The 25,258-nt window shown below is 39.9% G+C and overlaps 1 gene segment (V, D, J or C); it reads left to right on the forward strand.

Moving 5' to 3' along the window:
- The first annotated feature begins 14,036 nt into the window (after positions 1-14,036).
- Positions 14,037-20,730, forward strand: LOC134619903 (Ig kappa-b4 chain C region-like). The segment is given in 4 exon segments: positions 14,037-14,062; positions 17,194-17,333; positions 19,515-19,622; positions 20,299-20,730. Coding segments are annotated over 4 exon segments (600 nt in total).
- The last annotated feature ends 4,528 nt before the right edge of the window (positions 20,731-25,258 follow it).

The following is a 25,258-nucleotide window of genomic DNA, read 5'->3' on the forward strand; positions in this document are numbered from 1 at the left end:
ACAAGAACTTTTTTTATGCTTTTCCTACTGGAATGCTTTCTATGCAACATTCAAACACATTCAGACTGAGATGGATGCATTGGATGGATGCTTCTGAGCTACAGTAGCCCCAGGTGGCTGTATCATAGTCAAAGTCTACCAAGACATCAAGAGTCATCTTCATGAAAGGAAACTGTTACTCGTTGCAAACTGCTGGTTACACTCAAGAACTGGAAGACTGGAATAGACTTTGCCAGAAAAATACTTAAAAAAAAAAAGCAGGAACAGTTCCAAGATGAAATTTTATCAGCATAATTGGAAAAGAAAATTATGAAGAAGGAAAATTGATCTGAAGCATATCACATCATCTGTCAAAGATGTTGGAGCCAATGTTACTCATTGGAGTAGTTGGAAAGTCATTGGACAGCACTTCACAGTGCAAATAGATAATGACCCAAAGAAAACTGACAACCCAAGACTTTCTTAGGTGAAGAAATGGTCAGGTCATCTTTTTTTTTTTTTACCTCAACAGAGCATGATCTCCTATTATTAAATAGCCACAAGGCTCAAAATGTGGGTTTAGTGTCAGGGATACAGTTAATTTAAGATTTAGGCTAGGTGTTAGAGTTCAGGATTTCTTTTTTAAGGTTAGGGTTAAGGTAAGAGGCTAGGGAAAGCATTATGTCAATTAGATGTCCTCACTAAGGTATAAAAAGCATTTATTTGTGTGTGTGTGTGTGTGTGTGTGTGTGTGTGTGTGTGTGTGTGTGTGTGTGTGTGTGTGTGTCCTCAGTGAACTGTATCAGTCTCTGCAGTATCTTCCAGCTGCAGCAGTCACTTCAGTATCTGTTGAGTCTGACTGAGGGAAGTTTTTGTACGACTGTTTTTCACTGTGTGAACACACGCTGACTGTTAGGATAGTGAAAACTCTGACAGTAATAAACTGCTGCATCTTCAGCCTGGACTCCACTGATGGTCAGAGTGAAGTCAGAGTTTGATCCACTGCCTGTAAAACGAGCTGGAATCCCTGATACTCGAGTGCTAGCAACATAAATGAGCAGTTTAGGAACTCCTCCATCTTTCTGTTGGTACCAGGATAAATATTGGTTGTTGCTATAAACATGAACATTCTGACTGGTCCTACACTTGATGTTCACAGATCCTCCCAAAGCAGAGCTCACTGCTCCAGGCTGAGTCACTGTGATCTGTCCTCTGGACTCTGAGGATACAGAGACAAAAACATAAAGCAGCTTCATGGTTTTGTGGGCTTCATTTCAGAGGGACAGATGTTGATAGAGGAGAGGAGTTTGATTCTCTGGACTTTACCTGTGAAGCAGCAGCAGAGGAGAGTCCAGATGAGGACGCAGATCAAAGTCATGTTTTTGATGAGGAGGATTTCTGTGGCTTCTGTTGTGATGAAGGTACAGCTGTCAGTCATCCAGTGTTCAACTCTCAGGACTATAAACTCTCCCAGAGCACTGGAGCATGGTGCTGCTGATGCAAAGTGGCTCTCTATGGAAATCATCTGACTGACTCACATGAAAATGTCTGAGGAATCACTAAATTATCTGATGAAGATTTAAATGTTATGAATACTATGCTGTGTATTTCAAAGATACCAGGTTTGAAGACAAGGGGACTCTGGCAAGATATGTTAGAGCTCTCTGTCACCACCATATTATGACCTACGGGGACGTCTTTTACCAAAATGGTCTTCTTCTCTTCAGCAGTGTTCAAATAACTGGAGAATCAGTTACAAGGAGCAGTGAAGCTGTTATGTTCAGTGGTGGCTCAAAACCATAATCAAACACTTTATTTGGATTTTTTCTTTTGGCTCCCTTCTGGTCGATTGTCTTACTTTGTCAGTGCAGAATGATGAACTTCAGATTGTTTGAAAACGGTCTTATAACTATTCACATGTTGATAGGCAGCAACAGTTGCTTCTATAAAATGGTTGCTGTTGTCAGCCCTCCTTTGCATTGTGTTAACAGACACCTGAATGCAAACTGCCAAACTTCTGCTTTTATAGAGATGCTCACACTTGGTGATGATCAATTAATCAAATACATCTGATTATCCACACCTGACTTATAATTACCTTCTTAATTCCTATAAAAGCAGTAAGGGTGTACTCACTGTTTCACATGCTGCTTCTGCACTTTGACTTAGTTTTTGTTAAATAATGATGATTTGTGTAGATATTAGTCTGTGGTTGTATTTACCTCATTTAAAACATGCTAATGTCTTAAATTATTTTTATTGTGTCGTGATATATAAAATCTTAGAACTAAAAGACAGTGGACTATTTTTTGTCATGATGATACGTGTCACGATCCGGGGGTTTGTACCCAGTGTTCTCGATACTGGACTTTTGATTCTGGTTTATTTAATAATCTCAGGCGAATGTCCTAGTTTGGGTTGTTATAGTTTTGATCTCTCTTTGTATCCCCAGGTCTCCGTTTGTTACCTAACCTTAGGTTTTCTATTTTCATTCTCTGTCCTCTTGCGTCTAGTTTCCTGTGATAATATCTCTCTTTGAAGTCAAAGTCGCCGAAATAGCCATGTGTTTCCACACAGCCACCATACATCAAACACTGATCTAAATTTTTACAGCAGATGATAGATTTCTGTTTTCTATTGTTACACAGAGAGGTGTGGTGAAGAAAACATCACTCTGTCTTAACTGAAGTAGTTGTTATATTATCTCTTGCCAATCTCTTGCACATACAAACAGCAGCTTCCAAAAAAATGGCCCCCTAATCATTTCCTGCCAGCTTTATATACTCCGAGACCACGCCTCCTCAATTCAAACTGGCCTATAAAAGAACTGCAATTGAGGTGGGCTTCCTCTTTACAGGAAAAGCAAGATGGCGACTACAGAGGTAACTTGCAAACATTTTGCTGCATTAGTGCTTCCCAACATCTACCTATGCAGTGCACTGCAATCTTTACTGTTGTAGTGCATTCAACCTCCTCCCAGCATGCACCCAGCATTTTTCAGGCCTAGTAAAATCCCTCATTGAAATGTGATGATCCCCAAATTCTATTTTAGGGTGTCAAACAATGTATCAGAATTCAGTACATGTATGAAAGGACCTAACAACTGTTGTTGCTCTGTTTACTAAGGTAATCAGGATTTAATACACTTACTAGGGATGGGTATCGAAAACCGGTTCTTGTTGAGAACCGGTTCCCACTGTTTCAATTCCTTGGAATTGTTTGCCATTTTTGCAAACGATTCCCTTATCGATTCCAGTCGCCCCGAATGACGTCACCGCATTGCGGAGCGTCATTTACCTGGCAGGAAACACGGCGGCTCAAACGCTAAAAAGTTTGGTCATACTTTACGAGAACGGATGACAGCAGGGCAACTTACAATACTTGCAAAGTAGATATTTCATTTAAGGGAGGAAACACTACGAATATGCAAAAGCATTTGCTCACAAAACACGCGATAACCTTAAATGAATGTCGTGTTTTTAATTCCGCTCCGGACTCGTGAATCTCAACCCAGCAGCAGCGGTAACGTTTGCACGTCCTCTCACGTTAATGCGGCAGGTAAATAATCAACTAACAGTGCATATTATGTTAGCGCGATCTGCCTTATTACAAAACCTGCCATTACTGTGCATTTAGGTGATCATGATGAGAGAGACAGAGTCTGGATGGCTCAGGATGGCTCAGTTTTCGCTGCAGTCTACCGGTAGCGTCACCTTTCAGGCCAGAATGTCACCGAGCAGTGACTAAGTTTGTGGTAAAAGGCATTTGCCACAGCAGATGCCCCCGATTTTCGGTAAGTGAATGTGTTTAATTGTAGGCAGGGAGATTACTGGATATTCTTGTGTAATTGCTACTGTTGCCTCCCTAAGATGATGATCAGAGGGGAAACTGGTTTCCTGTTCAACAACGTGTGGTGCTGTGATAAAGAATAGAAAAAGGGACACACGTTGAGCTGATGTCAGTTTCACAACAGGAAGGTTTATTCTTCACAACAGCTTAGAACAGCTTCAGGTATCACCACACTAACTGCAAAGCAATGGCCTTATGCTTCAGTCCAGTTTACCATACATGGCCACAGTTCCCTGAGCTAGAGACTGTATAAATCTCTCAATATAACTTTGACAAAACATAAACAAAATGTTGCTTAAATCCATTGACAATATCAGATTCACAATGTATCACAATAAACACATTTGTTTTACAACGATAAACAAAACACAATAGTGTACTCTGTACTTCATTTTTAACTACATTTACAAACATCATAAAATTAACTCGTTTTTAAACATTTTAATTCTCGTTCAGCACTAACTTATCTATGTGAAATGTATTTCCACTGTACTGACAATATAACTTCTGTTTTTTAATATTCAGCTATTTTACTCTTTACAAGAAAATAATGTCTTTGACATAAAACAATCATTCACTGTTCTTATACAACCTACAACTATATAGAGTGCAATGCTCCTTTAACAGGTTTCACTACTACTATGCAGTCAGCATTGATCAAACAGTTTCCTTATAACACTCTATAAATGTCTTCATATTAAACCACAAACTTGTTCTTGTAACCACAACATCAACCAGAAGAATAAAACATAGTATCAAATCAATTTATCAGAGTACATAATACATTAAGAGTTCACAGTCCAGAAGTCTCTCACAGGTCAGATTAGCTTCCCCACACACACTCAGTATCCCACATTAGCCCAGTCCGCTAGCATTAGCATCATTTTCCTTCTGACTACTCCTCACTCCCTACCCAACCCTGTGGCTTGTCACGTGCTACATATGTTGTACTGTGGACATTTATGTGCTATCTGTGCAGAGGAGTTTTTTTGTTTCCTGTTCTCATGCTGTCCTCCCATAGGTGCCCAGCATGAGCAGAGGTCTCTTTTTTTCCTCTTGTACCTTTCCCATTGTTGTGTACTTTTTCAGTGTTTTTCTCTGTAACGCTGCCGATCTCCGACCTGTACTCCCATGTGTTGTCTATGTTGTGTGTGTAAGTCGGGGGGGGGGGGTCCTATTCCTCTGTGGGGCAACCTGCATATGGCCAATAAAGCATTCATTCATTCATTCATTCATTCATTCATTCATTCATTTAGCCTGCAGCCTTAACCCGCAATTCAGACACAACTCAGAACGAATCCATTTCTTTAGCGAGTTGCGCTCATTACCCACATAAACAACATCCTCTGTTTGTAAGGTCTGCAGTATACATTCATTTAAATGCATTTACTAACCTGTGATAAAGAATAGAAAAAGGGACACACGTTGAGCTGATGTCAGTTTCACAACAGGAAGGTTTATTCTTCCTCTGTGCCCCAAAATGCTACTCGATACCACTGCGCGTAACGCGCCCTCTAGCGGCTGGATGCAGAATAGCATTGTAAACTGACAGGTACACCAATACAATCATAACAAAAACCTTTAGGGGGGTGGCTGTTTTCCCTAGTTTATTTCTGATACCAGATTTTACTAGAAAGCTATTTTCAACTCTCTACACTACTGAATAATTTATGTTATACTTTGTTATTGCTACAGAAGAATATTTATTTTATTTTACATTTACAATTTTTTCCCCGGGGACCCTGTGACACCCCATTGAAGAGCCATGGGCTGTGGATCTCTTAAGATCTCACTGTTGGGTTTGTAAGGCCATGTTACTCCTAAATTTCTGTCTTGTTTAAAGAGAAGATATAAAACAAAGTTCTAAGCTAATTGACCCAAGTGTTCTCCTTTTTTAAAAAAAAGAATCGATAAGAGAATCGATAAAGAATCGAATCGTTAAACAGAACTGAAAATGGAATCGGACTCGTGAAAATCTTATCAATACTCATCCCTAACACTTACACATCAGGAACTGGCATGCCAGAAGAGCAATCTCTCTACTCTACATAATGTGCACAAGTAATTGTGAAATTTCTGCACTTTAATTTCTCTAGTCACTTTTAATCAGATACGGACTAGAAAGTTTGAAACTCAGTAATCCATATACACCTTTCCTGTGTTTGTGATTTTTGGAGAGTCATGTAAATATATATCATTTGTAAAATGATTAGAAAGGTCGCACCAATCACCACCATAACCTAAAAACACACTGAACTTTTTCAGACAAAACCAGCCTGACTGTTTAATCAGGCGATGTCTGTGTTCCATCGCTGATTCCTTGTAGGTGACACAGAACCTCGCTCTGTACGTCACTGAGCCTGAGCTTGGCACATGCTTGCTGGAGGAGAGCGCTCTTTCACCCCTCACTCTCTGTCGTTCCAACGCAGCTGTAGGATGAAAGGGCGGAGCACGACGTACACCCTTGTTGTCTTCCTCAACATCAACATTGAAATCTTTTAACCCTTTGGGTTATTACTGTGGTCCTGGAATCTTCTTGTGATGACTAGCAGGACCACAAGTGGCACGACTCTCTACCTTAACCGCTGTCTGGGCTGTCAGCTGTGTGTGGACTGGTCCCTGCTTCCCACTGGGACTCTGGGTGCAGATGAGAAATCTTCATTCTCAGTCTGGAGTTTTCACTCTTGGGATGATTTCTTCCAGCAATGCTCTGGCTACTGCAGCTGTATCTCCTTAATGGAAGGAAAAACTTCTAACCATTTTGAAAGCATATCAACCCTCATTTTACCTTCTGTTCAGTGAACTTTACTTATGGGTTATCAAAAGTTTATCTGTACCACCTGTACAGTTTCAATACCTGTACATGAATTGTTAGTCACACAAATCATAGAAAAAAATCAAAGAAAAATTGCCAAATAATTTTAGAGTAAATCTGCTCCAGGCCTGTACACCTGTGTTAGGAGATGACATTAGTGTGGTTTTCATGTTAAGTCTCTTTAACTCCTGGTTTCACCTCTGCACCCACACTATAATTGCCTAGAAAAACATAATCTTTGAGTTAATATAAACTAAACATTTACAAACAACTGTAGGTCAGAGGAGTAATAAGGCATCCAGCTCTGCAGCCATAAGTTTGTCATGTGCATTGGATTTCCTTGAATCATTGAAAACACTGTTTCCATAATGTGCTCAAATGATGGATCATCCCATGTGTTTATTCAGAAATATGTAAATGCTGACTGATTTTAAATAAGGTCACTTACTTGTTTTAACGTTACGAGTTCAGCAACTGAATAGTGATATGATAATGTGTCACGGCTGAGGCGTGTGGAGTTATGAGACAACCCAAATGGAGGCACTGGGTTTGATGCAAGTGAGCTTTATTTACAAATGGTGAGAATACAGACTGAAGGACAGAAACTAAGAAAAACCTTAACTGGGAAATTCTAATAAACAAACCTGAGACCATACCTCACAGAATGACATGCAGGTATACGCAGGAAAACATGCAAGGTGAAACCCAGGATGACACACAGAGATAACACAGCTGGGAGGAATCAGAGCTGACAAGACAAAGGAACGCAAAACCAGCAACAGTACAGACACAGGACAGGGACTATCAAAGTAAAACAGGTGCTGTGAAAGAAGTAACACTGGTTTTAAAAAGGTATATTTTCACATTGTATACACATTTCCCCTACTGTAACATTTGGCATTTTCTCAACAATAAAATTCGATTCCATAACCAACACAGAGCTATTAAAACAGCTTCCTTCACACAAAAATCAGTGAGACAGAAAGTGGCAGCTAAATGATTAAGTCTGCAGGGCCCACACACTCATGTCAACCTTCACCGCTCCTGCAAAATCAAACATTCACCCTTTTTTCACTTTTTGGGTGAATTAGGCATTAGTGCTAATCCTAAAGTAGGTGCAGTCTTTAGTATTAGTTGCAAGTCAGTCAAAACTTGTCCCCATCATCAGTCCGTCACAGTGCAGTCACATGCATTCATGCTAATCATTGCTGATAGTGGAGCCTCTTGTGCACTGTTACCCCCCCCACAAAAAAAAAAAGAAATAGCCCTAGTTTAGGACATGTCCAAGCATAATTGTTCTCTTAGTTTTGGTTTGTTTTCTCTTTCTAACTGGCAGGTTCAACTTTGTTTTTTGGTTTCCTTAAAACATCAGCCAGATAAATCACAGAAACATTTTGCTTCCTGGTGGAACAATATGGTGTAGGAATTAGAACTTCAGGTGCCGTGACATGCAGTGCTGCATTCACTCCTCCTGGCTTTAATTAATTACTGACTACGTCTGAAATCAGACTAGGTACCACTACCCCTTCATTTCCCTCACATCATATTTGCTGGTTGCCCACAAGTGCTCTAGGACAGCAGTCCCCAACCCCCTGGACCATGGACCTGTCGTTTGGTACTGGGCCGCGAGAGTTGAGGCTTGGGTGTGAAATTTATGGTTTTCAGGGCTTTTATCAGTTGTTTTTTTTTTTGTTATTTTTTTAAAATCGTTTTTATTGTTAACTTGGTTTTCCTGGGTCTTGTCTTGTGTGTTATGAATAAATCTACTTTTTTTGGTACCAATACTGGTTTTATTTTGTTGTATTTACCCGCGACACTTTAAAGGCCGGTCTGTGAAAATATTGTTGGACATAAAGCCGTCCGTGGCGCCAAAAAGGTTGGGGACCGCTGCTCTAGGATATACACACACAATTCTGGAGACTCTGGGATCCACTGGCATAGGTTCACCTACTGAGTACACAGAGATTTTTTTTTTTTTTTTTGTTAGTTCATACAAGACTAATGTTCACTTTTAGATGCTTCCTAAACACTTTATTGCAACATTTTATCCCTAAAACATGAATTCCTTCCCTTGCACTCAGTTACGTACAGACCCAATCAATTTATGTAGCTTTAAAATAAAAACATGTAAAATGCTGTCATGTAGTTTACAAAGCAAGTTTGTTCCCATGTAATCAGTAACTAATTCTGTTAGTCTCCACTCTTTTAACCCTCAACAATATTCTTATTCTTATATTCACTTTTGTTATGATCAAGTCATCCGCCCCTAGGATAATAACAATCAACTAATTTACATATCAACTCATAACTCACTAAGTTGACAGGACAAGAGAAATGCATGTTTAAAATATTATCACAAAGGAGAATTTCCTTCATACAGTAAATCACTTGTGTTGCTCAATCTGCATGTAACCCACTCCTGGGTAAGTACACCTCACTCTAGGTTCGGGGAGGAGCTGGACATGAGTGCGATTAATAATAATAATAATAATAACTTTATTTATAAAGCACCTTCAAGCAAAGTGCTGTACAATTGATGGCAATACAGATAAGAGACACAGTACAAGTTAAGAACAGAAATAAAAAGGAGAGATTAAGAACAAAATAAAAAGAAGAAAACATTTAAAACCTAAAAGCCATAGAGTTAAGACATGTAAGATAAGGTAAACAAGTGTGTCTTCAGCTTAGCTTTAAAAACCTCAACAGAGCATGCCTGCCTAACATCTTGAGGGAGGTTATTCCATAAAAACGGGGCACGAAAAGAAAAAGCACGCTCTCCAATTTTCTTTTTCCTGGCTTTAGGAACTTTTAAAAGACCAGAGTCCTGGGATCGGAGAGCACGAGATGGAATATACCGGTGTAAAAGGTCAGAGAGATACGAAGGTGCTATCCATTTAAAGCCTTGTAAGTGAGCAACAGGACTTTAAAATCAGCTCGAACCGGACAAGGTAGCCAATGAAGAGAGTATAAAACAGGGCTAATATGTTCGAATTTTCCAGTTCTTGTTAAAATACGAGCAGCTGCGTTTTGCACCATCTGTAGACCTTTAAAACTTTTCTTTGGTAGCCCTGAGAAAAGAGCATTACAGTAATCAATGCGTGAGGACACAAATGCATGAACAAGAATCTCTGCAGTATCATTTGACAAAACTTGTCTAATTCTAGCTATGTTCCTCAAGTGATAAAAGGCAGTTTTTGTTATTTCTTTTATATGAGACTCAAAAGAGAGCACCGTGTCAAACCCCACACGCCCAAATTTTTTACTTTGTCTCTACAAGTTATGACCCTATCATCAATTCTCAGGGTAAAATTTTGGGACGAGTGCTGAAATTTAGACGGTCCAATGACCATCAACTCTGTTTTATCAGTATTTAAGCACAGGAAATTATCAGATAACCAGCCCTTAATTGCTGATAGACAAGATTCCAAATTAGAGATTTCAGTACAATTTCCAATTTTTAGAGGAACATAGAGCTGCAGGTCGTCAGCATAACAGTGAAAGGTTACTTTAAAAGATTAATCAGAATACACAAAAATTTCAGTTAACTGTGACTTTAGTTTCAACAAGTAACTGAATTCTAACTTGAATAAAAGCTTTTAAAAACTGAATATGGATTAGCCTAATTTGAAATTCAATTTATTGGTTTGAAAATGATCATCACTAAATTGAATTTAATATTTTGAAAATGAATTCATTTGCTTTGAAACCGTATTTTATCCTTTAAAAGTTTCACTCTCGAATAAGTTCAGATTCACTTCTCAACATTCAATTTCAGTTCCAAAATTCAGTTTTTTGGGACTTACATCCGGTTCAAGAGTAATGAGCGCAGATTAATAGAACTACGTTTTACTAGCGTACCGAAAGTGTTACTGACGGGAATCTACAGCGTCTTGAGCTGAATTAAGACTTCAGAAGTCATTTGTCATGTCGAATGACCAGCGGATAAACTCTCAGGTTGGTAATAAATGTATTACATGTATAAGAACAAGCGTCATGTAAACAAATGATAGCCGTACGGTAACTTTTATGCTTCTTGTAGCTGTTAGCTAAAGACGCTAATTTAGCCTAGTTTGCCCTGAATTCAGCTTTGACAAACAAATATGATCGACTGTTTCTAGTAGAAATCCAAAGTTGTCATCTTGTACCCTGTCAGAGCCCTGTATGCTTGCAGACACCCCTACAGTAGGGAAACATGCAAAACGGTGTCCAAACCTTTGTATTTGAGCTTTATTTATGTCTTACACAGCATCCCAACTCTTTAGCTAACTTAATAACTTTAGCTAAAGTGAATAGTTAGTCTAATTCATTAGTGCAGCATTACTGGATCACCTCTGTTTGAAGTGATATGATATGTGACTATCACTGTGTTTAACTACCATAATAATTCTTAGGGTACTGAGTGCATGCTTAATTTGTTGGGGTTTTTTTAAACATACTGCTCAATTGCTATGTTTGACAGGCTGAAGTTGTCGGGTCATGATCGACCATCTTTTACAGGTGTTTTGTGCCAGAAATGGAGTGTCCACTGAAGACTGAAGATACTGAATCTCTACGCCTTGCCATTGATCCCTCTTGTGCCTTCATCTAGACAAGAGACATTAACTTAACCACTCTCACATGCTCTGTACCTACATCACCTTCCCTGACAGTCGTAGCTTGGCTCATCTGAGGGTGAAATTATAAGAATGTGTTATTTTGCAAAGTCCTCTCTAGGATCCCTAAATAAAATATGGCATTGAGGTCATTTCTTTTGAATTAATCCCTTCTTCTGAAATATAAGAACCTCCTGGTTTTAATGGCACTTTGGATTTCCTTACTTTCTGTTCCACTCCCAACCCCAAATAGATGCTGACAAGCTGACACAGTAACATAGAAGAGGGAAAGAAGTTGGAAAGGACTACTATAAATAAACCTAATGCCTAACAATGAAAAATGTAAAATAAGAACAATAATAATAATAATAAAGATAAAGTAACAAGTTTTTAGTTTTTTGTTTATTCCAAATGATCATCCAGGTGTCTGTGACATGTGATGACAAACACCATAATGGAAGGCCTTAGTCATCACATGCTTAAACTCATACATTTTTACATATGCTGAACAGGCAGTCAGACATGCTGTAACTGTGGGGTAGAAAACTGCATGAACACCATACGGCAGGGGTCTCAAACTCCAGTCCTCGAGGGCCGCTGTCCTGCAACTTTTCCATGTGTCCCTGTTGCAACACACCTAGTAGGTCATTAGCAAGACTATAGAACTTGACTGCATGCTGAGTTGGCACTCATGAGTGAATGAACATGGTGCAATAAAAGTATTTTAGAAGTATATGTTTCCAAATACATACATTTACTTAAATTTACTTGAGTAGGTAGGTAGGGTTAGGGGTTGACACCTCAGTATGCAGTCAAGTTCTATACTCTTGCTAATGACCTACTAATTGAATTCAGGTGTGTTGCTCCAGGAACACATGAAAAAGTTGCATGACACCGGCCCTCGAGGACTGGAGTTTGAGACCCCTGTCATACGGAATATGACAGGTGTGGTTGAACTGCATGAAGACTCTGAAGTTTCTCTTCTCTCCTGGCAGGACAGGAATGTAGCCTTGTCCTGTGAGCCACCGTAAGGATGTACTTGGAGTAGAACTGGACTGTCACCGGCCTCAGGCTCTTCACCTTTTCAAAAACAAAGCAGTCATTTAGATAAAATATTAGATATTGTTTACCTGTAAATGCACAGAGAGAATTTAGAAATGTAATTATTGTCAAGAGTGAACAATCACTGATAGTGTAATCTACAGCTGTGGCCAAACGTTTGGAGAATGAGAAGTGTTGTTTGTTTATTTACAAAGTTTGCTGTTTCAGTGATAGTTGTATATCATATCATATCACTTCAAACAGAGGTGATCCAGTAATGCTGCACTAATGAATTAGACTAACTGTTCACTTTAGCTAAAGTTATTAAGTTAGCTAAGGAGTTGGGATGCTGTGTAAGACATAAATAAAGCTCAAATACAAAGGTTTGGACACCGTTTTGCATGTTTCCCTACTGTAGGGGTCTCTGCAAGCATACAGGGCTCTGAGAGGGTACAAGATGACAACTTTGGATTTCTACTAGAAACAGTCGATCATATTTGTTTGTCAAAGCTGAATTCAGGGCAAACTAGGCTAAATTAGCGTCTTTAGCTAACAGCTACAAGAAGCATAAAAGTTACCGTACGGCTATCATTTGTTTACATGACGCTTGTTCTTATACATGTAATACATTTATTACCAACCTGAGAGTTTATCCGCTGGTCATTCGACATGACGAATGACTTCTGAAGTCTTAATTCAGCTCAAGACGCTGTAGATTCCCGTCAGTAACACTTTCGGTACGCTAGTAAAACGTAGTTCTATTAATCTGCGCTCATTACTCTTGAACCGGATGTAAGTCCCAAAAAACTGAATTTTGGAACTGAAATTGAATGTTGAGAAGTGAATCTGAACTTATTCAAGAGCTAAACTTTTAAAGGATAAAATACTGTTTCAAAGCAAATAAATTCATTTTCAAAATATAAAATTCAATTTCAATTTAGTGATGATCGTTTTTAAACCAATAAATTGAATTTCAAATTAGGCTAATTCATATTCAGTTTTTAAAAGCATTTATTCAAGTTAGAATTCAGATTCAATCCGAGTAATTCAAATTCAAATTTAACTTATTCAAATTCAGTTTCTGATGGCACAGATTTCTGCCCATATCAGAGTTTATAGAGGGTCAGTCAAGTCAAAGCACAGATCGGATGAGGGAATGATCTGTAATGGTCTGTCAGTCAGCAAAAAGGTCTAGTGAAGTTTCACACTTAGTGTTTTTATAGTCTAGAGTGCACTCTTTTTGTCTGTTCACTGTTGCCAGTCTGGGTGACTGGTGGAATCCTACCAAGAATCAGATAAACCATTGGCTGTCTGACTGGTTGTGCAGATCTGGATCATAGAAATCACACTGGGAGGCTCGCCATCAATTGGAATCACTGGTCTTTCCTCATGGAGCTCATAGCTCACCAAAAGACCTGACCAAGACACGTGGAACACTATTAACTTAGCCGCCACCTCTGCTGATTTCGGCAGCTCTGGCTAACATGCACTTCACAGTCTTAAACAGAGAGGACTGAACAAAAGCTAAATGTAACAGTGAGCAATGAGCACAAGCTGAATCTGGTCACAGGAATAGCAGGGGCAGGAACAGGGCAAAGAAAGCTATGGCGAACAGGAACTGAAATAAAAGAGATAATAATCAGAGTGGTCTGCGGAGTAGTGAAGGCATCCAAGATTTCAAAGTTGAGAGGTCTTACATGGTTGCAGGTGGAGATTAGCTGGAGGAGGAGGTGAACTGGATCGGGTGAGTACAGACTGCGATGTGGGTGCGCAGGGAGGCAGGCAGGTATGGATGGCGGTTTGCGTGAGTGAGCTTTCCCAGCAGCAGTAGACCAGAATCCTGAGGCGTGATTATGGGGAGAGTTGGCAAGATGTATCCAGGTGCCGACTAGAGAACAGGAAAAGATAGTTAAGCAAAACACGCTGAGGAACACAAGACAAACATGAGAGGCAGTGAACTGACTATGGTAGGCAGACATTGTGAGCGCTGGTCATAAATACTGCTGGAGGAATTGCCAACAGGTGAGGAGCAGTGAGGAGTGAGGAAGGCTCCACCCAGGTGAAGAGAGCCAATGCTGTGGAAAATTACTCAGACTCGCCCAGACCATAACAAACTGTCTGTCATATGGGTGTCTCTGTCTACCGCTCACAGTGACTGGTGCTGGTCAAGCTGAGAGGGCAGTGGCTTTTTTCTGGTGGTTTGCACATGTGCATTGTGGATAAACCACTGGACTTTCATAGTAAATTTGTAGGAGACCAGTGTGCAAAGTAAACTGCTGCTTACTCAGCTTTCACTGCTCTGAGATCATTTATTGAAACACAGCTAGCATCAGCAAGTAATCATAAATTTTCTCTTTTTGAAAGAAACTTGTGTTCAATTGTAACTTAAGAATTTGTTAAACTGTGTGTGTGTGTGTGTGTGTGTGTGTGTCCTCAGTGAACTGTATCAGTCTCTGCAGTATCTTCCAGCTGCAGCAGTCACTTCAGTTTCTCTTCAGTCTGACTGAGGGAGGTTTTTGTACGACTGTTTTTCACTGTGTGAACACCCACTGACTGTTAGGATAGTGCCGACTCTGACAGTAATATACTGCTGCATCTTCAGCCTGGACTCCACTGATGGTCAGAGTGAAGTCAGAGTTTGATCCACTGCCTGTAAAACGAGCTGGAATCCCTGATTGTCGAGTGCTAGACCAGTAAATGAGCAGTTTAGGAACTCCTCCATCTTTCTGTTGGTACCAAAATAAAAGATGAGAACTGCCAGAAACATAAACATCCTGACTGGTCCTACACTTGATGCTCACAGTTCCTCCCACAGCAGAGCTCACTGTTCCAGGCTGAGTCACTGTGATCTGTCCTCTGGACTCTGAGGATACAGAGACAAAAACATAAAGCAGCTTCATGGTTTTGTGGGCTTCATTTCAGAGGGACAGATGTTGATAGAGGAGAGGAGTTTGATTCTCTGGACTTTACCTGTGAAGCAGCAGCAGAGGAGAGTCCAGATGAGGACGCAGATCAAAGTCATGTTTTTGATGAGGAGGATTTCTGTGGCTTCTGTTGTGATGAAGGACAGCTGTCAGTCATCCAGTGTTCAACTCTCAGGACTATAAACTCTCCCAGAGCACTGGAGCATGGTGCTGCTGATGCAAAGTGCCTCTCTATGGAAATGATCTGACTGACTCCAACATGACTACATAAGCAGTCATCATAATGGGAATGCAAAGGTGTCATTTCAATCTGCCAGCATGTTTTGAGTAAAATGTAAAACGATAAAATTAATTTTAGTTGGTCTAGGATGCACTTTCCAGGTCCAAGAGTCTTTTGTTTTTAGTCTGTTATTGATTGATTGATTCAGGATCTCTAAGTCTTTCCTGATGTACAATCAGGTATCACACATTAAAAACAGATTTAAACATTCATTCACCTACTGCTATGAAAGTGATAAATCACATCTTTAAGGTAATGAACCTTGTGGTGTGACTTGGATCAGTCAAATTAACATAATCAAGATCTCAGAGTCAGTTTTCTAAAGTTCTGATTGTATTTATATATATGTAATTTACATTTTTCTTTTTTTACCAGATGCTCAAAAGTAACAGCTGACCAAAGGCCATTTCATGGACAGACAGGACTTGTTTCCTCATTATTCCAAGATAAATTAAAAAGATAAAGTATTTAAAAAGTATATGAGTTCAAGAGATGAACTCATATACTGATAAATACATATACTTGTATTTATCAGCATGAGGTCCAAAGAGATTATGAATTGACTGAAAAATCAAAACAATCATAAAAGAGAGATAAAAAAAAAAAATCAGGACTGTCCAAATCAACAATCTGATTCATTCTTAAAATGAATGGATGTGCTGGGAAGCTCAGCAACACTAAAGAGACCCTAAAACCACAAAGGAAAACTAAAAATTCACAGTTAAGAATTCGCTTAAAAAAACCCTTCATTTTGAGTCATTTACAATACAAATGTATAAGTGTAAAACACTGTGTAGGAGGTAGCTGTATCATAGTCAAAGTCTACTATCAAAGGAAACCTTCATGAAAGGAAACAGTTACTGGTTGTTGTTACACTGAAGAACTGGAAGACTGGATTAAACTTTGCCAGTAAAACATTTAAAAGAGCAGGAACAGTTCCAAGATGAAGTTTGTTCAGCATGATTGGAAAAGAAAATTACAAAGGAGAAAAACTGATCTGAAGCAAATCACATCATCTGTCAAAGATGTTGGAACCAACGTTATTGCACTGATGTTTTGGCTGCCAGTGTAGCTGGGCCACTAGTGTTTATTGATAATGTTACTGCTGATAGAGGTAGCAGGGTGAAATGTGAAGTGTACACAGCTATACTCTCTGCTCACATTCAACCAAGTGCTGCAACACCCACTGCACAACCCTTCACAGTGCAAATGGATAATGACCCAAAGAAAACTGGAAAAAAAACACCTAAGACTTTCATCTTGATGCACTCATTGTCTCTTGCTCTTGACGAAGGCGGTCGCACTTTTCTCCTCTCCTCCTCCTCCTCTCCCTTAGCTTCCCTGCTTATCCTCTTGTGTCCTTGTCTAGTCTCTTGTTTTTTGTATTACTTTTCCCTGGAACACTCTCTCACAGTCTGTTCTCTAAAACCTAAAAGAGGAATTATGGATTTGATTTGATCAACTGGTCCCTGAATGCAATTGACACGCTTTTCTCAACGAGAAGTTTGGGCTCGGGTGAGCCTGACTGCTGAAGATATCTACCTATTCTGAACCATGATAACAGGGTTCTTGCTGATCGGAGCTGGCTTGGCCCTGGCTTATCGAAGAATTAAGAAAGCGGAACCGGCTGTTCAAACCCCCACAAGGCTGCCCGCTGGGATTGAAATGATGGAACAAGGCGTGAGTTTCTCAAAATGGGCTCATTGAGTGCAGCACGGATAAGATCTTGGAGAAGCTTACGGCTGCCGTGAACACTCAGAATAAGCGCAAACTGGATTACATCTTGGAGGGGCTTGCTCGGAATAACACCTCTGAGCGCAAATTGGATCACATCTTGGAGAAGCACTGCGGTCGTGAGTTCTCAGAATCGGCTCTTTGAGCACAAGAATGACAACATCACGGATCGTAAGTTTGATAACATCATGGAGAAGCTCACGGCTCTCAAACGGGAGATTGAGAGACCAGTGTCGGACTGTTAGAACAGCTTTGAAATTCACATGAGTTGTTCGCACTAAAGTAAAAACCACCATCACTTCATGCAGCTATCCCTTCGGTGCCAGCTGCGGTCTCAAGGCTGGAGCTGAACAAAACACCCTGATAACGACTGTGTTTAGACTGTTCTTCCCATTCTATGCAAGGCCACCTGGGTTGGCTGGAAGACTGTTTACTTAGCCTGGCAGGGCGAAGGACACTGTCTCAGCTGAACTCTGGACACATACCCACACACGCACACAGACATATATATATACACATGCAGATGTACACTCATCCCCCCTCCCCCTCCAAATGCCTTCGACGTTTATTCCCCTCCGATGCTGACGTGGATCAAGGAGACCAGCACTTATGCTGCAGGCCCGGATGTACTGTCTACATTGGCTGTCTCTCACCCTTTACCCACCCCTGTTGCTTGTCATGTGTTTCTTTGGTGTATTAGAGTTTTTTTCATGTGCTATGTGCAGAGGTGTTTTTTTCTGTTCTCAAACTGATCTCCCTGTTGGAGCTCAGTCTGGGGGGAGTTATTTTTTTCTCCTTATCTTTCCTCTTGTTGTGCATTTTCCATGTTATACCCCTCTGACCTGTCTTCCCCATGTGATGTTTGTGTAATGTATGTATGGTCGGAAGGGTAAGATGGCGCTGGCACGGCTGGCAGCCTTAACCCAATTTCCCTCGGGATGAATAAAGTATGATCAATCAATCAATCAATCAATCAATGCTCAGTCATCCAGGAAAGTAAATCTCCAAAAGTTGATTCTGTTCATCTGGACGTAGCATTTTGTGGGAGAAACATTTCGTCACTCATCCAGGTGACTTCTTCAGTCTCAGCTGACTGCAGGTTTCCCCAATCTTATAAACAGTACATTTGCATAATGACTGAAACCAGCCCACTGAAGGAACAATGGGCTGGGAGGTGAGTTCCTTAATCTTAATTATGCAAATTCTCATGACCATTGATCAACAACCACTGACCAAAACCCACTGATCAAAGAACACTGATCAATGGCCATGAGTACCATTCACAGAGAGTTGGGGAATGGCTGCAATCATAGCATTGTAAGATGGCGAAAGACGTACCCTTAGGCCCCCTCCTCGATTCAGAGATGGTCTTTCCCTTTTCACGTAAATGGCCTCCTTGACTCAAACCAGCGTTCTTCCCTGTCCAGGATGTGTACATCCTCATCCTTGAAAGAGTGTCCACTGGCCTGTAGGTGTAAATAGACTGCAGAGTCCTGGCCTGACGAGGTAGCTCTTCTGTGTTCGGCCATCGACTTCGCCAGAGGTTGTTTGGTTTCCCCGATGTATAAATCCTGGCAATCCTCCTGGCACTTAACAGCGTACACTATGTTACTCTGTTTGTGTCGGGGGGACCCGATCCTTGGGGTGGACCAATTTTTGGCGCAGTGTGTTTTGGGGTTTAGACTTTCTTAGGCAAGGAAATAGGATATTTTTAAATGGTCAAGTCACCTTGTTTCACCTCAACAGAGCATGCTTTCCTGCAATTAAATACTAAACTGAATGCAGAGAGACCCACAAACAAGCAGAAATTAAATTTGGACTCAGTAAAGGCCTAGTAGCATCCCAAAGGAGGAAACAGCATTTGCTGATCTCCATGGGTTCTAGACTTTTGGCAATCATAGTCTACAAAGGATTTATTTCCAAGTATTGTATTTGCAATTATCTTTTATATGTCCAATTAATTGTGTGCCTCTGAAAATGGAGGACCATGTTTAAATATGGCTGTGATTCCTAAACAGCTGATACAAAACTAAACTCCAAAAACTCCTCATGCCCTTAAAGGATAAGGAGTTTTGTGGGCCTTGAAGGTCTGCACTTCAGTCACATCCTAATTGTTTGAGTCAGAATCAAGTGTGTTGGTGTGCAGAGTAAAATTGTAAAAATTTGTCATCATCCAAAAACCTATGGATCTAACTGTATTTAAACTAATATTTGTATGATGTTATTTGAAGAAGTCATATCAGCTGAGTCAATCCTGCTGTGCAAACAGTGAATTATTTTGTTGAGTTTGTTTGTTTCAGAGTCAGAGAGCCGTGTCTCTCTACAGTCAGAGGTTTTTGTACGGCGCCTCAATGAGTTTGTATCACTGTGGTGGACTTTTGGTGGAGGAACCAGACTGAATGTTGGAAGTAAGTTTATTCTGGTTTACTATCAAATATTATTTTTTACTGCAGATCATTTAACAACTTCTTTTCTGATTTTTGACTGAGAGAAAAGCTCGAAAATTTACAAGAAGGTTGATGCTCTTATTTCATGGAGGGTAATTCAGATCTGCTCTATGAAAATGTTATGTCTACATTTCAGTCAAATGAAAACTGGAAACAGATATATATAAATATGATCTCTGATGTCTTTAGTCTGTCAAGTATTGTTTGAAACTACTTTGGGTTTATGTGAACTTTAAAAATTGTTTTAGATATACATGAAGAGGATTTTGTGTCACTGAATTAATTAATTTATTCTATTTTTTTGTTTCCAGTTAATATTAATGTAAGTCATGTACAATATTGATGAATTTAAACTTGTTTTGTAAATGTTGCCACATCTGCTTCTTTTATTTCCAGTGTAGTTTGAACATATTTCAGGTCAAACTGTGTGATGATTCTCTCTGTGCTGATATGCATGAGAGCTTTCTTAAAGGGAAGTGAAACAATGTGTGAGTTAATGACTGGTGGAGCAGAAAAAACACCTGACAGAAACTTCTTAACGGAGAAAATCAGCTCTTACAGTAAAGGTGTCCGACTGTCTGTGGTTTGATTGACAGCTGTGTGCTCCCTGTGCTCTAAGCTGATTGGTGTCTCCTAGGTGATACCCATCCCATCCTGACAGTGTTGCCCCCCTCCAGTGAGGAGCTACAGCAGGGGACTGCAACAATCACATGTCTGGCCAACAAGGGCTTCCCCTCAGACTGGAGTCTGTCCTGGAAGGTGGATGGCAGTGGCAGCATCAGCTGGGAGGAGAGCAGGAGCCCCGTGGTGCTGCAGAATGACGGCCTCTACAGCTGGAGCAGCACCCTGAGGCTCCCTGCAGACCGCTGGATGAAGGTGGGCTCTGTGACCTGTGAGGCCACCCAGGGCTGCCAGGCTATGGTCTCAGATTCACTGAGGAGAGTCCAGTGTTCCCAGTCCTGACCTGACTCAACCTGATACTGGTTTAATGCTCTCATTCTCAACTCTGTAACTGTCTCTCCATCTTTCTTTTTTAAGAACAAATAAAGACTAAAACTGTTATTTTCTTTTTCATAATGACAACATTCATGTTTTAGGTAATAAAGATGTTTTGCAAAGTGAATTTTGGTTGAATCAGACATTTTATTTTACCCAAAATCTACAAACCTGCACTTGATGAATATATTTTTGATTTACATGAATTTAGACCAACTCTGCACTCCAGCATGATGTCTTTATTTTACACTGGTAAAATAAAACACAGGCTGAAAGAACCATTAAGGAGATCTGCATTTTGGCAAAAGCTGAAAAGGAGTTTTAAAATTGTACAGGTTATTTTTATGTTTATTTAAAGTTACATGAATGTGTGTGGTAGGTTGTTGGTGGTGTTGCTCACCTGTACCAGACAGACTGGTTCATGAAGCAATGCTGGGACCTGGTATCCACGGAAACAGTCTCACCAGACTACAAAGCAAGTCTAAAGAAGAAAGAGTCTTTAGTGTCAATGTATGTAAATGAATGATGATATGAACCAATACTCAAAAAATGAAAACACCTTCAGTTCAATAACAGCTTTTTCTCTCAAGTTCATATTCGATGAGATGTTTACAGTAAAATATTTGATTCACAGGTGTATCATTCTTATTTTGACCCTCAACGATCAGGAACATTTCCAGATTTTTGTCTTCAGATTTTTATGGCTTGTTATGGATGTAGTGGCATTTTTTCCACTGCTAAGGTTAAATGTCATTACAAAGAGTGATCCTGGTTTTGGTGACTCGCCCACATTTGTTCTTTAGTTAATTAAGCAGATAGTTGTGGTGAATGTCTCTGAGAGAAAATCTTGCGTGTGTGTGTGTGTGTGTGTCCTCAGTGAACTGTATCAGTCTCTGCAGTATCTTCCAGCTGCAGCAGTCACTTCAGTTTCTGTTCAGTCTGACTGAGGGAGGTTTTTGTACGACTGTTTTTCACTGTGTGAACACATGCTGACTGTTAGGATAGTGAAAACTCTGACAGTAATAAACTGCTGCATCTTCAGCCTGGACTGCACTGATTTTTCAGAGTGAAGTCAGAGTTTGATCCACTGCTTGTGTAACTCCGCTCAGTCTCTATCTCCGGTGCTGTAAGAGTAAAACTCTCTGGACTCGAGATGGGTAGAGCTCAGACGTGGTTTATTCCCCTCTTGTGGGTCTCTGCAATAACATGGGACATGAATAACCATGGGTTTCAGGCAACAGCATTCTTCCCAAACACAGCAAAAGCTTCCTTGCTACTCACGGATAAGCTAATGATCGTATAGTGGAACTCTTAGTTGTCTTAAAATAAATAAAAACCAAATATTGATTGAAAAATAAAATGGCAACAAAACTTATTACGGAAAATAAAATAAAAATATTACTGCATTGTGGTTTAGGTAAAAAAAAGAGAAATGAATTCACTTAAATGCACATTCATGTGAAAATAAATAAACTTCCAGACCAAAGCCAAAATTTCCTTTCATGTACAATATTAAATGGAACAATGCTGCCATCTACTGGGCAAAACTTAATAAGCAGTATTTCTTAAACAGAATTAGTCTGCACCTCAACCAAATACATGTTTCAAAATACACATACCTGCAATAACATGGGACATGAATAACCATGGGTTTCAGGCAACAGCATTCCGGCCAAACTATCAAGAGAAGTTTCAAATTATTAGACACGACAGTCTCGTCTAGCTGTTAGCCGCTAGCTCAACGTGTCCATTTTTCCTAACGTCTAACCCATTAATTGGAAAACAAGATCATAAAACTGAAATCTACTCAGATGCTACTGTATTGCAGTTGATGCTGTTAATGTACTGTCATGTTAACCTCAATGAGGATCTTCAAATATGTTTTAAACTCATGTTCAGTCACGGCAGACTGAGAAAGAACTTACCACAGCAAAAGCTTCATTGCTACTAACGGGATAAGCTTAGGGAAAACCAGTTTACCAGTAGCAGACTTCCGCTGTGGATTTTCAAAATAAAGGTTTCAAGATAAACCCATGGTTGCGATCCCAAGTTTAACAGGAATTTAACAACAACAAAACCATATTCATTCTTTTACATTGTTACACTTGTAAAACGAGCTGAAATCCCTGATGCTCGAGAGCTAGCAAGGTAGATGAGCAGTTTAGGAACTCCTCCATCTTTCTGTTGGTACCAGGCTAAATAGTGGTTGTTGTTATAAACATGAATACTCTGACTGGTCCTACACTTGATGGTAACTGTGTCAGCCTGACATCATCTAATCAAAGGCTGTTGGTAGTCCCACAAACAGAGGAAATAGATCTTTTAGAGCAGTCGCCCCCAGGTTGTGGAATGCTCTCCCTCAATCATTACGTTGCCTTGATTGTATTTATTCTTTCTGTTTCTTTTATTACATTTAAATGTTTGATAATAAATATTAGTTTATGTGTAATACCAAAGGAGATTTTTTAAACCCTATTGCTCCTTTGCTTCAAAGGAGTTCTTGTGAAACACAAACTTTTAAACTTTTAAAAATCTTTTAAATGAAGCTGTTATCAGAGCTGTTTCAGTAGATATGTGATGGCAGTCATGTATTTATGGAATGACAGTGGGGCAGATCAAGCATAAATGTGACTGACTGACTGACTGACAGCCACATCACCCCTCTCTCCAGGGCCTCCCCCAGTGAACAAACAGATTAGGGATGTTTAGAGATCTTTTGTTTCAATATTTTGGCATAGCTCACTGCCTAAGTCAGTAAATGGGTGTACTGCATTTACACTTGCTTTTGGTTTTGGCTTATTCTTGGGTGGAGATGGAGTCGGGAGACAAATTCTTGTTACACTGAGGATGTAACACACTTAATTGCATAATTTTGTGAACAGCAAAAAACAACACTAACTCTTACTCAGCACTTCACTGCACCTTACTGAGTGCTGGGATTTGAGTCTTTCTCACTACTCTGTGTATAGAAATCTGTACATTACAGAGAGTGCAAGCATGCATATTTTTTGATTGCCCTTCTTACAATCCAACTTAAATAAAGGTGGGATGAGGTTTTAGGTTTTAGGAAAGTGGAATTTGTTTTGGTCAGCTCAGATCATGCCAAAAAGTTTACTAATCCCTGAGAAAATTATGTAACTTTTTTTATGTTATAACCAGGGACCAAAAGTACTTAAAATCTCAGTGACGCAGAGTAGGTGAGGTAGAAAGTCATTAGGATTACATGTTACATATCACGCATTGTTTCACTTTGTCTTAGAAAATTGTGTGTGTGTCTGTGTGTATGTGTATGTGTGTGTGTGTGTGTGTGTGTGTGTGTGTGTGTGTGTGTGTGTGTGTCCTCAGTGAACTGTATCAGACTCTGCAGTATCTTCCAGCTGCAGCAGTCACTTCAGTTTCTGTTCAGTCTGACTGAGGGAGGTTTTTGTACCACTGTTTTTCACTGTGTGAACACATGCTGGCTGTTAATGTAGTGTTCACTCAGACAGTAATAAACTGCTGCATCTTCAGCCTGGACTCCACTGATGGTCAGAGTGAAGTCAGAGTTTGATCCACTGCCTGTAAAACGAGCTGGAATCCCTGATTGTCGAGTGCTAGCAAAATAAATGAGCAGTTTAGGAACTCCTCCATCTTTCTGTTGGTACCAGGCTAAAAGATGGTAGTTGTTCCAAACATGAACATTCTGACTGGTCCTACACTTGATGTTCACAGATCCTCCCACAGCAGAGCTCACTGCTCCAGGCTGAGTCACTGTGATCTGTCCTCTGGACTCTGAGGATACAGAGACAAAAACATAAAGCAGCTTCATGGTTTTGTGGGCTTCATTTCAGAGGGACAGATGTTGATAGAGGAGAGGAGTTTGATTCTCTGGACTTTACCTGTGAAGCAGCAGCAGAGGAGAGTCCAGATGAGGACGCAGATCAAAGTCATGTTTTTGATGAGGAGGATTTCTGTGGCTTCTGTTGTGATGAAGGACAGCTGTCAGTCATCCAGTGTTCAACTCTCAGGACTATAAACTCTCCCAGAGCACTGGAGCATGGTGCTGCTGATGCAAAGTGCCTCTCTATGGAAATCATGGAAATGCCCTTGTCCATTATAAAAGGTTTACTCTGTGTTCAAGAATCAGTGATTTGGTATTTCTGTCTGCTGTAATTACATCTTTTTTTCTCTTTCTCTTTTTAATTATTCCATTGAGTTTTTCATAAAATCAGCAATTTGCATTTTGTTGATTATTTTTAAAAGCATTTTTTGAAGTTTTACATTGTGCATCTTATGCTGAACAAGCTTTGGTTGTGAGGATTGGGCAGGCTATTCTGTGACATACTTAAAATCTGGCAATACAGAAGGTAAATATTTGCACGAAGAAAAGTCATCATTTCTTCATCTTGCTCTGTACTACACTATAAAGATTACAGCATAAAATAATAAGCAGCACATCGTCAGAACTTTACTGAATCTTTGCACCAGACCGTGTGTCTTACTCATGGCCATTGATCATTGGCTGTTGATTAATGGTCATGATAATTTGCATATTAATGATCAGCGAACTGACCTCCCAGCCCATTGTTCCTTCACTGGGCTGGTTTCAGTTATTATGCAAA

Source organism: Pelmatolapia mariae, linkage group LG22 (genome assembly GCF_036321145.2).
Source record: "Pelmatolapia mariae isolate MD_Pm_ZW linkage group LG22, Pm_UMD_F_2, whole genome shotgun sequence".
Classification (NCBI taxonomy): Eukaryota; Metazoa; Chordata; class Actinopteri; order Cichliformes; family Cichlidae; genus Pelmatolapia; species Pelmatolapia mariae.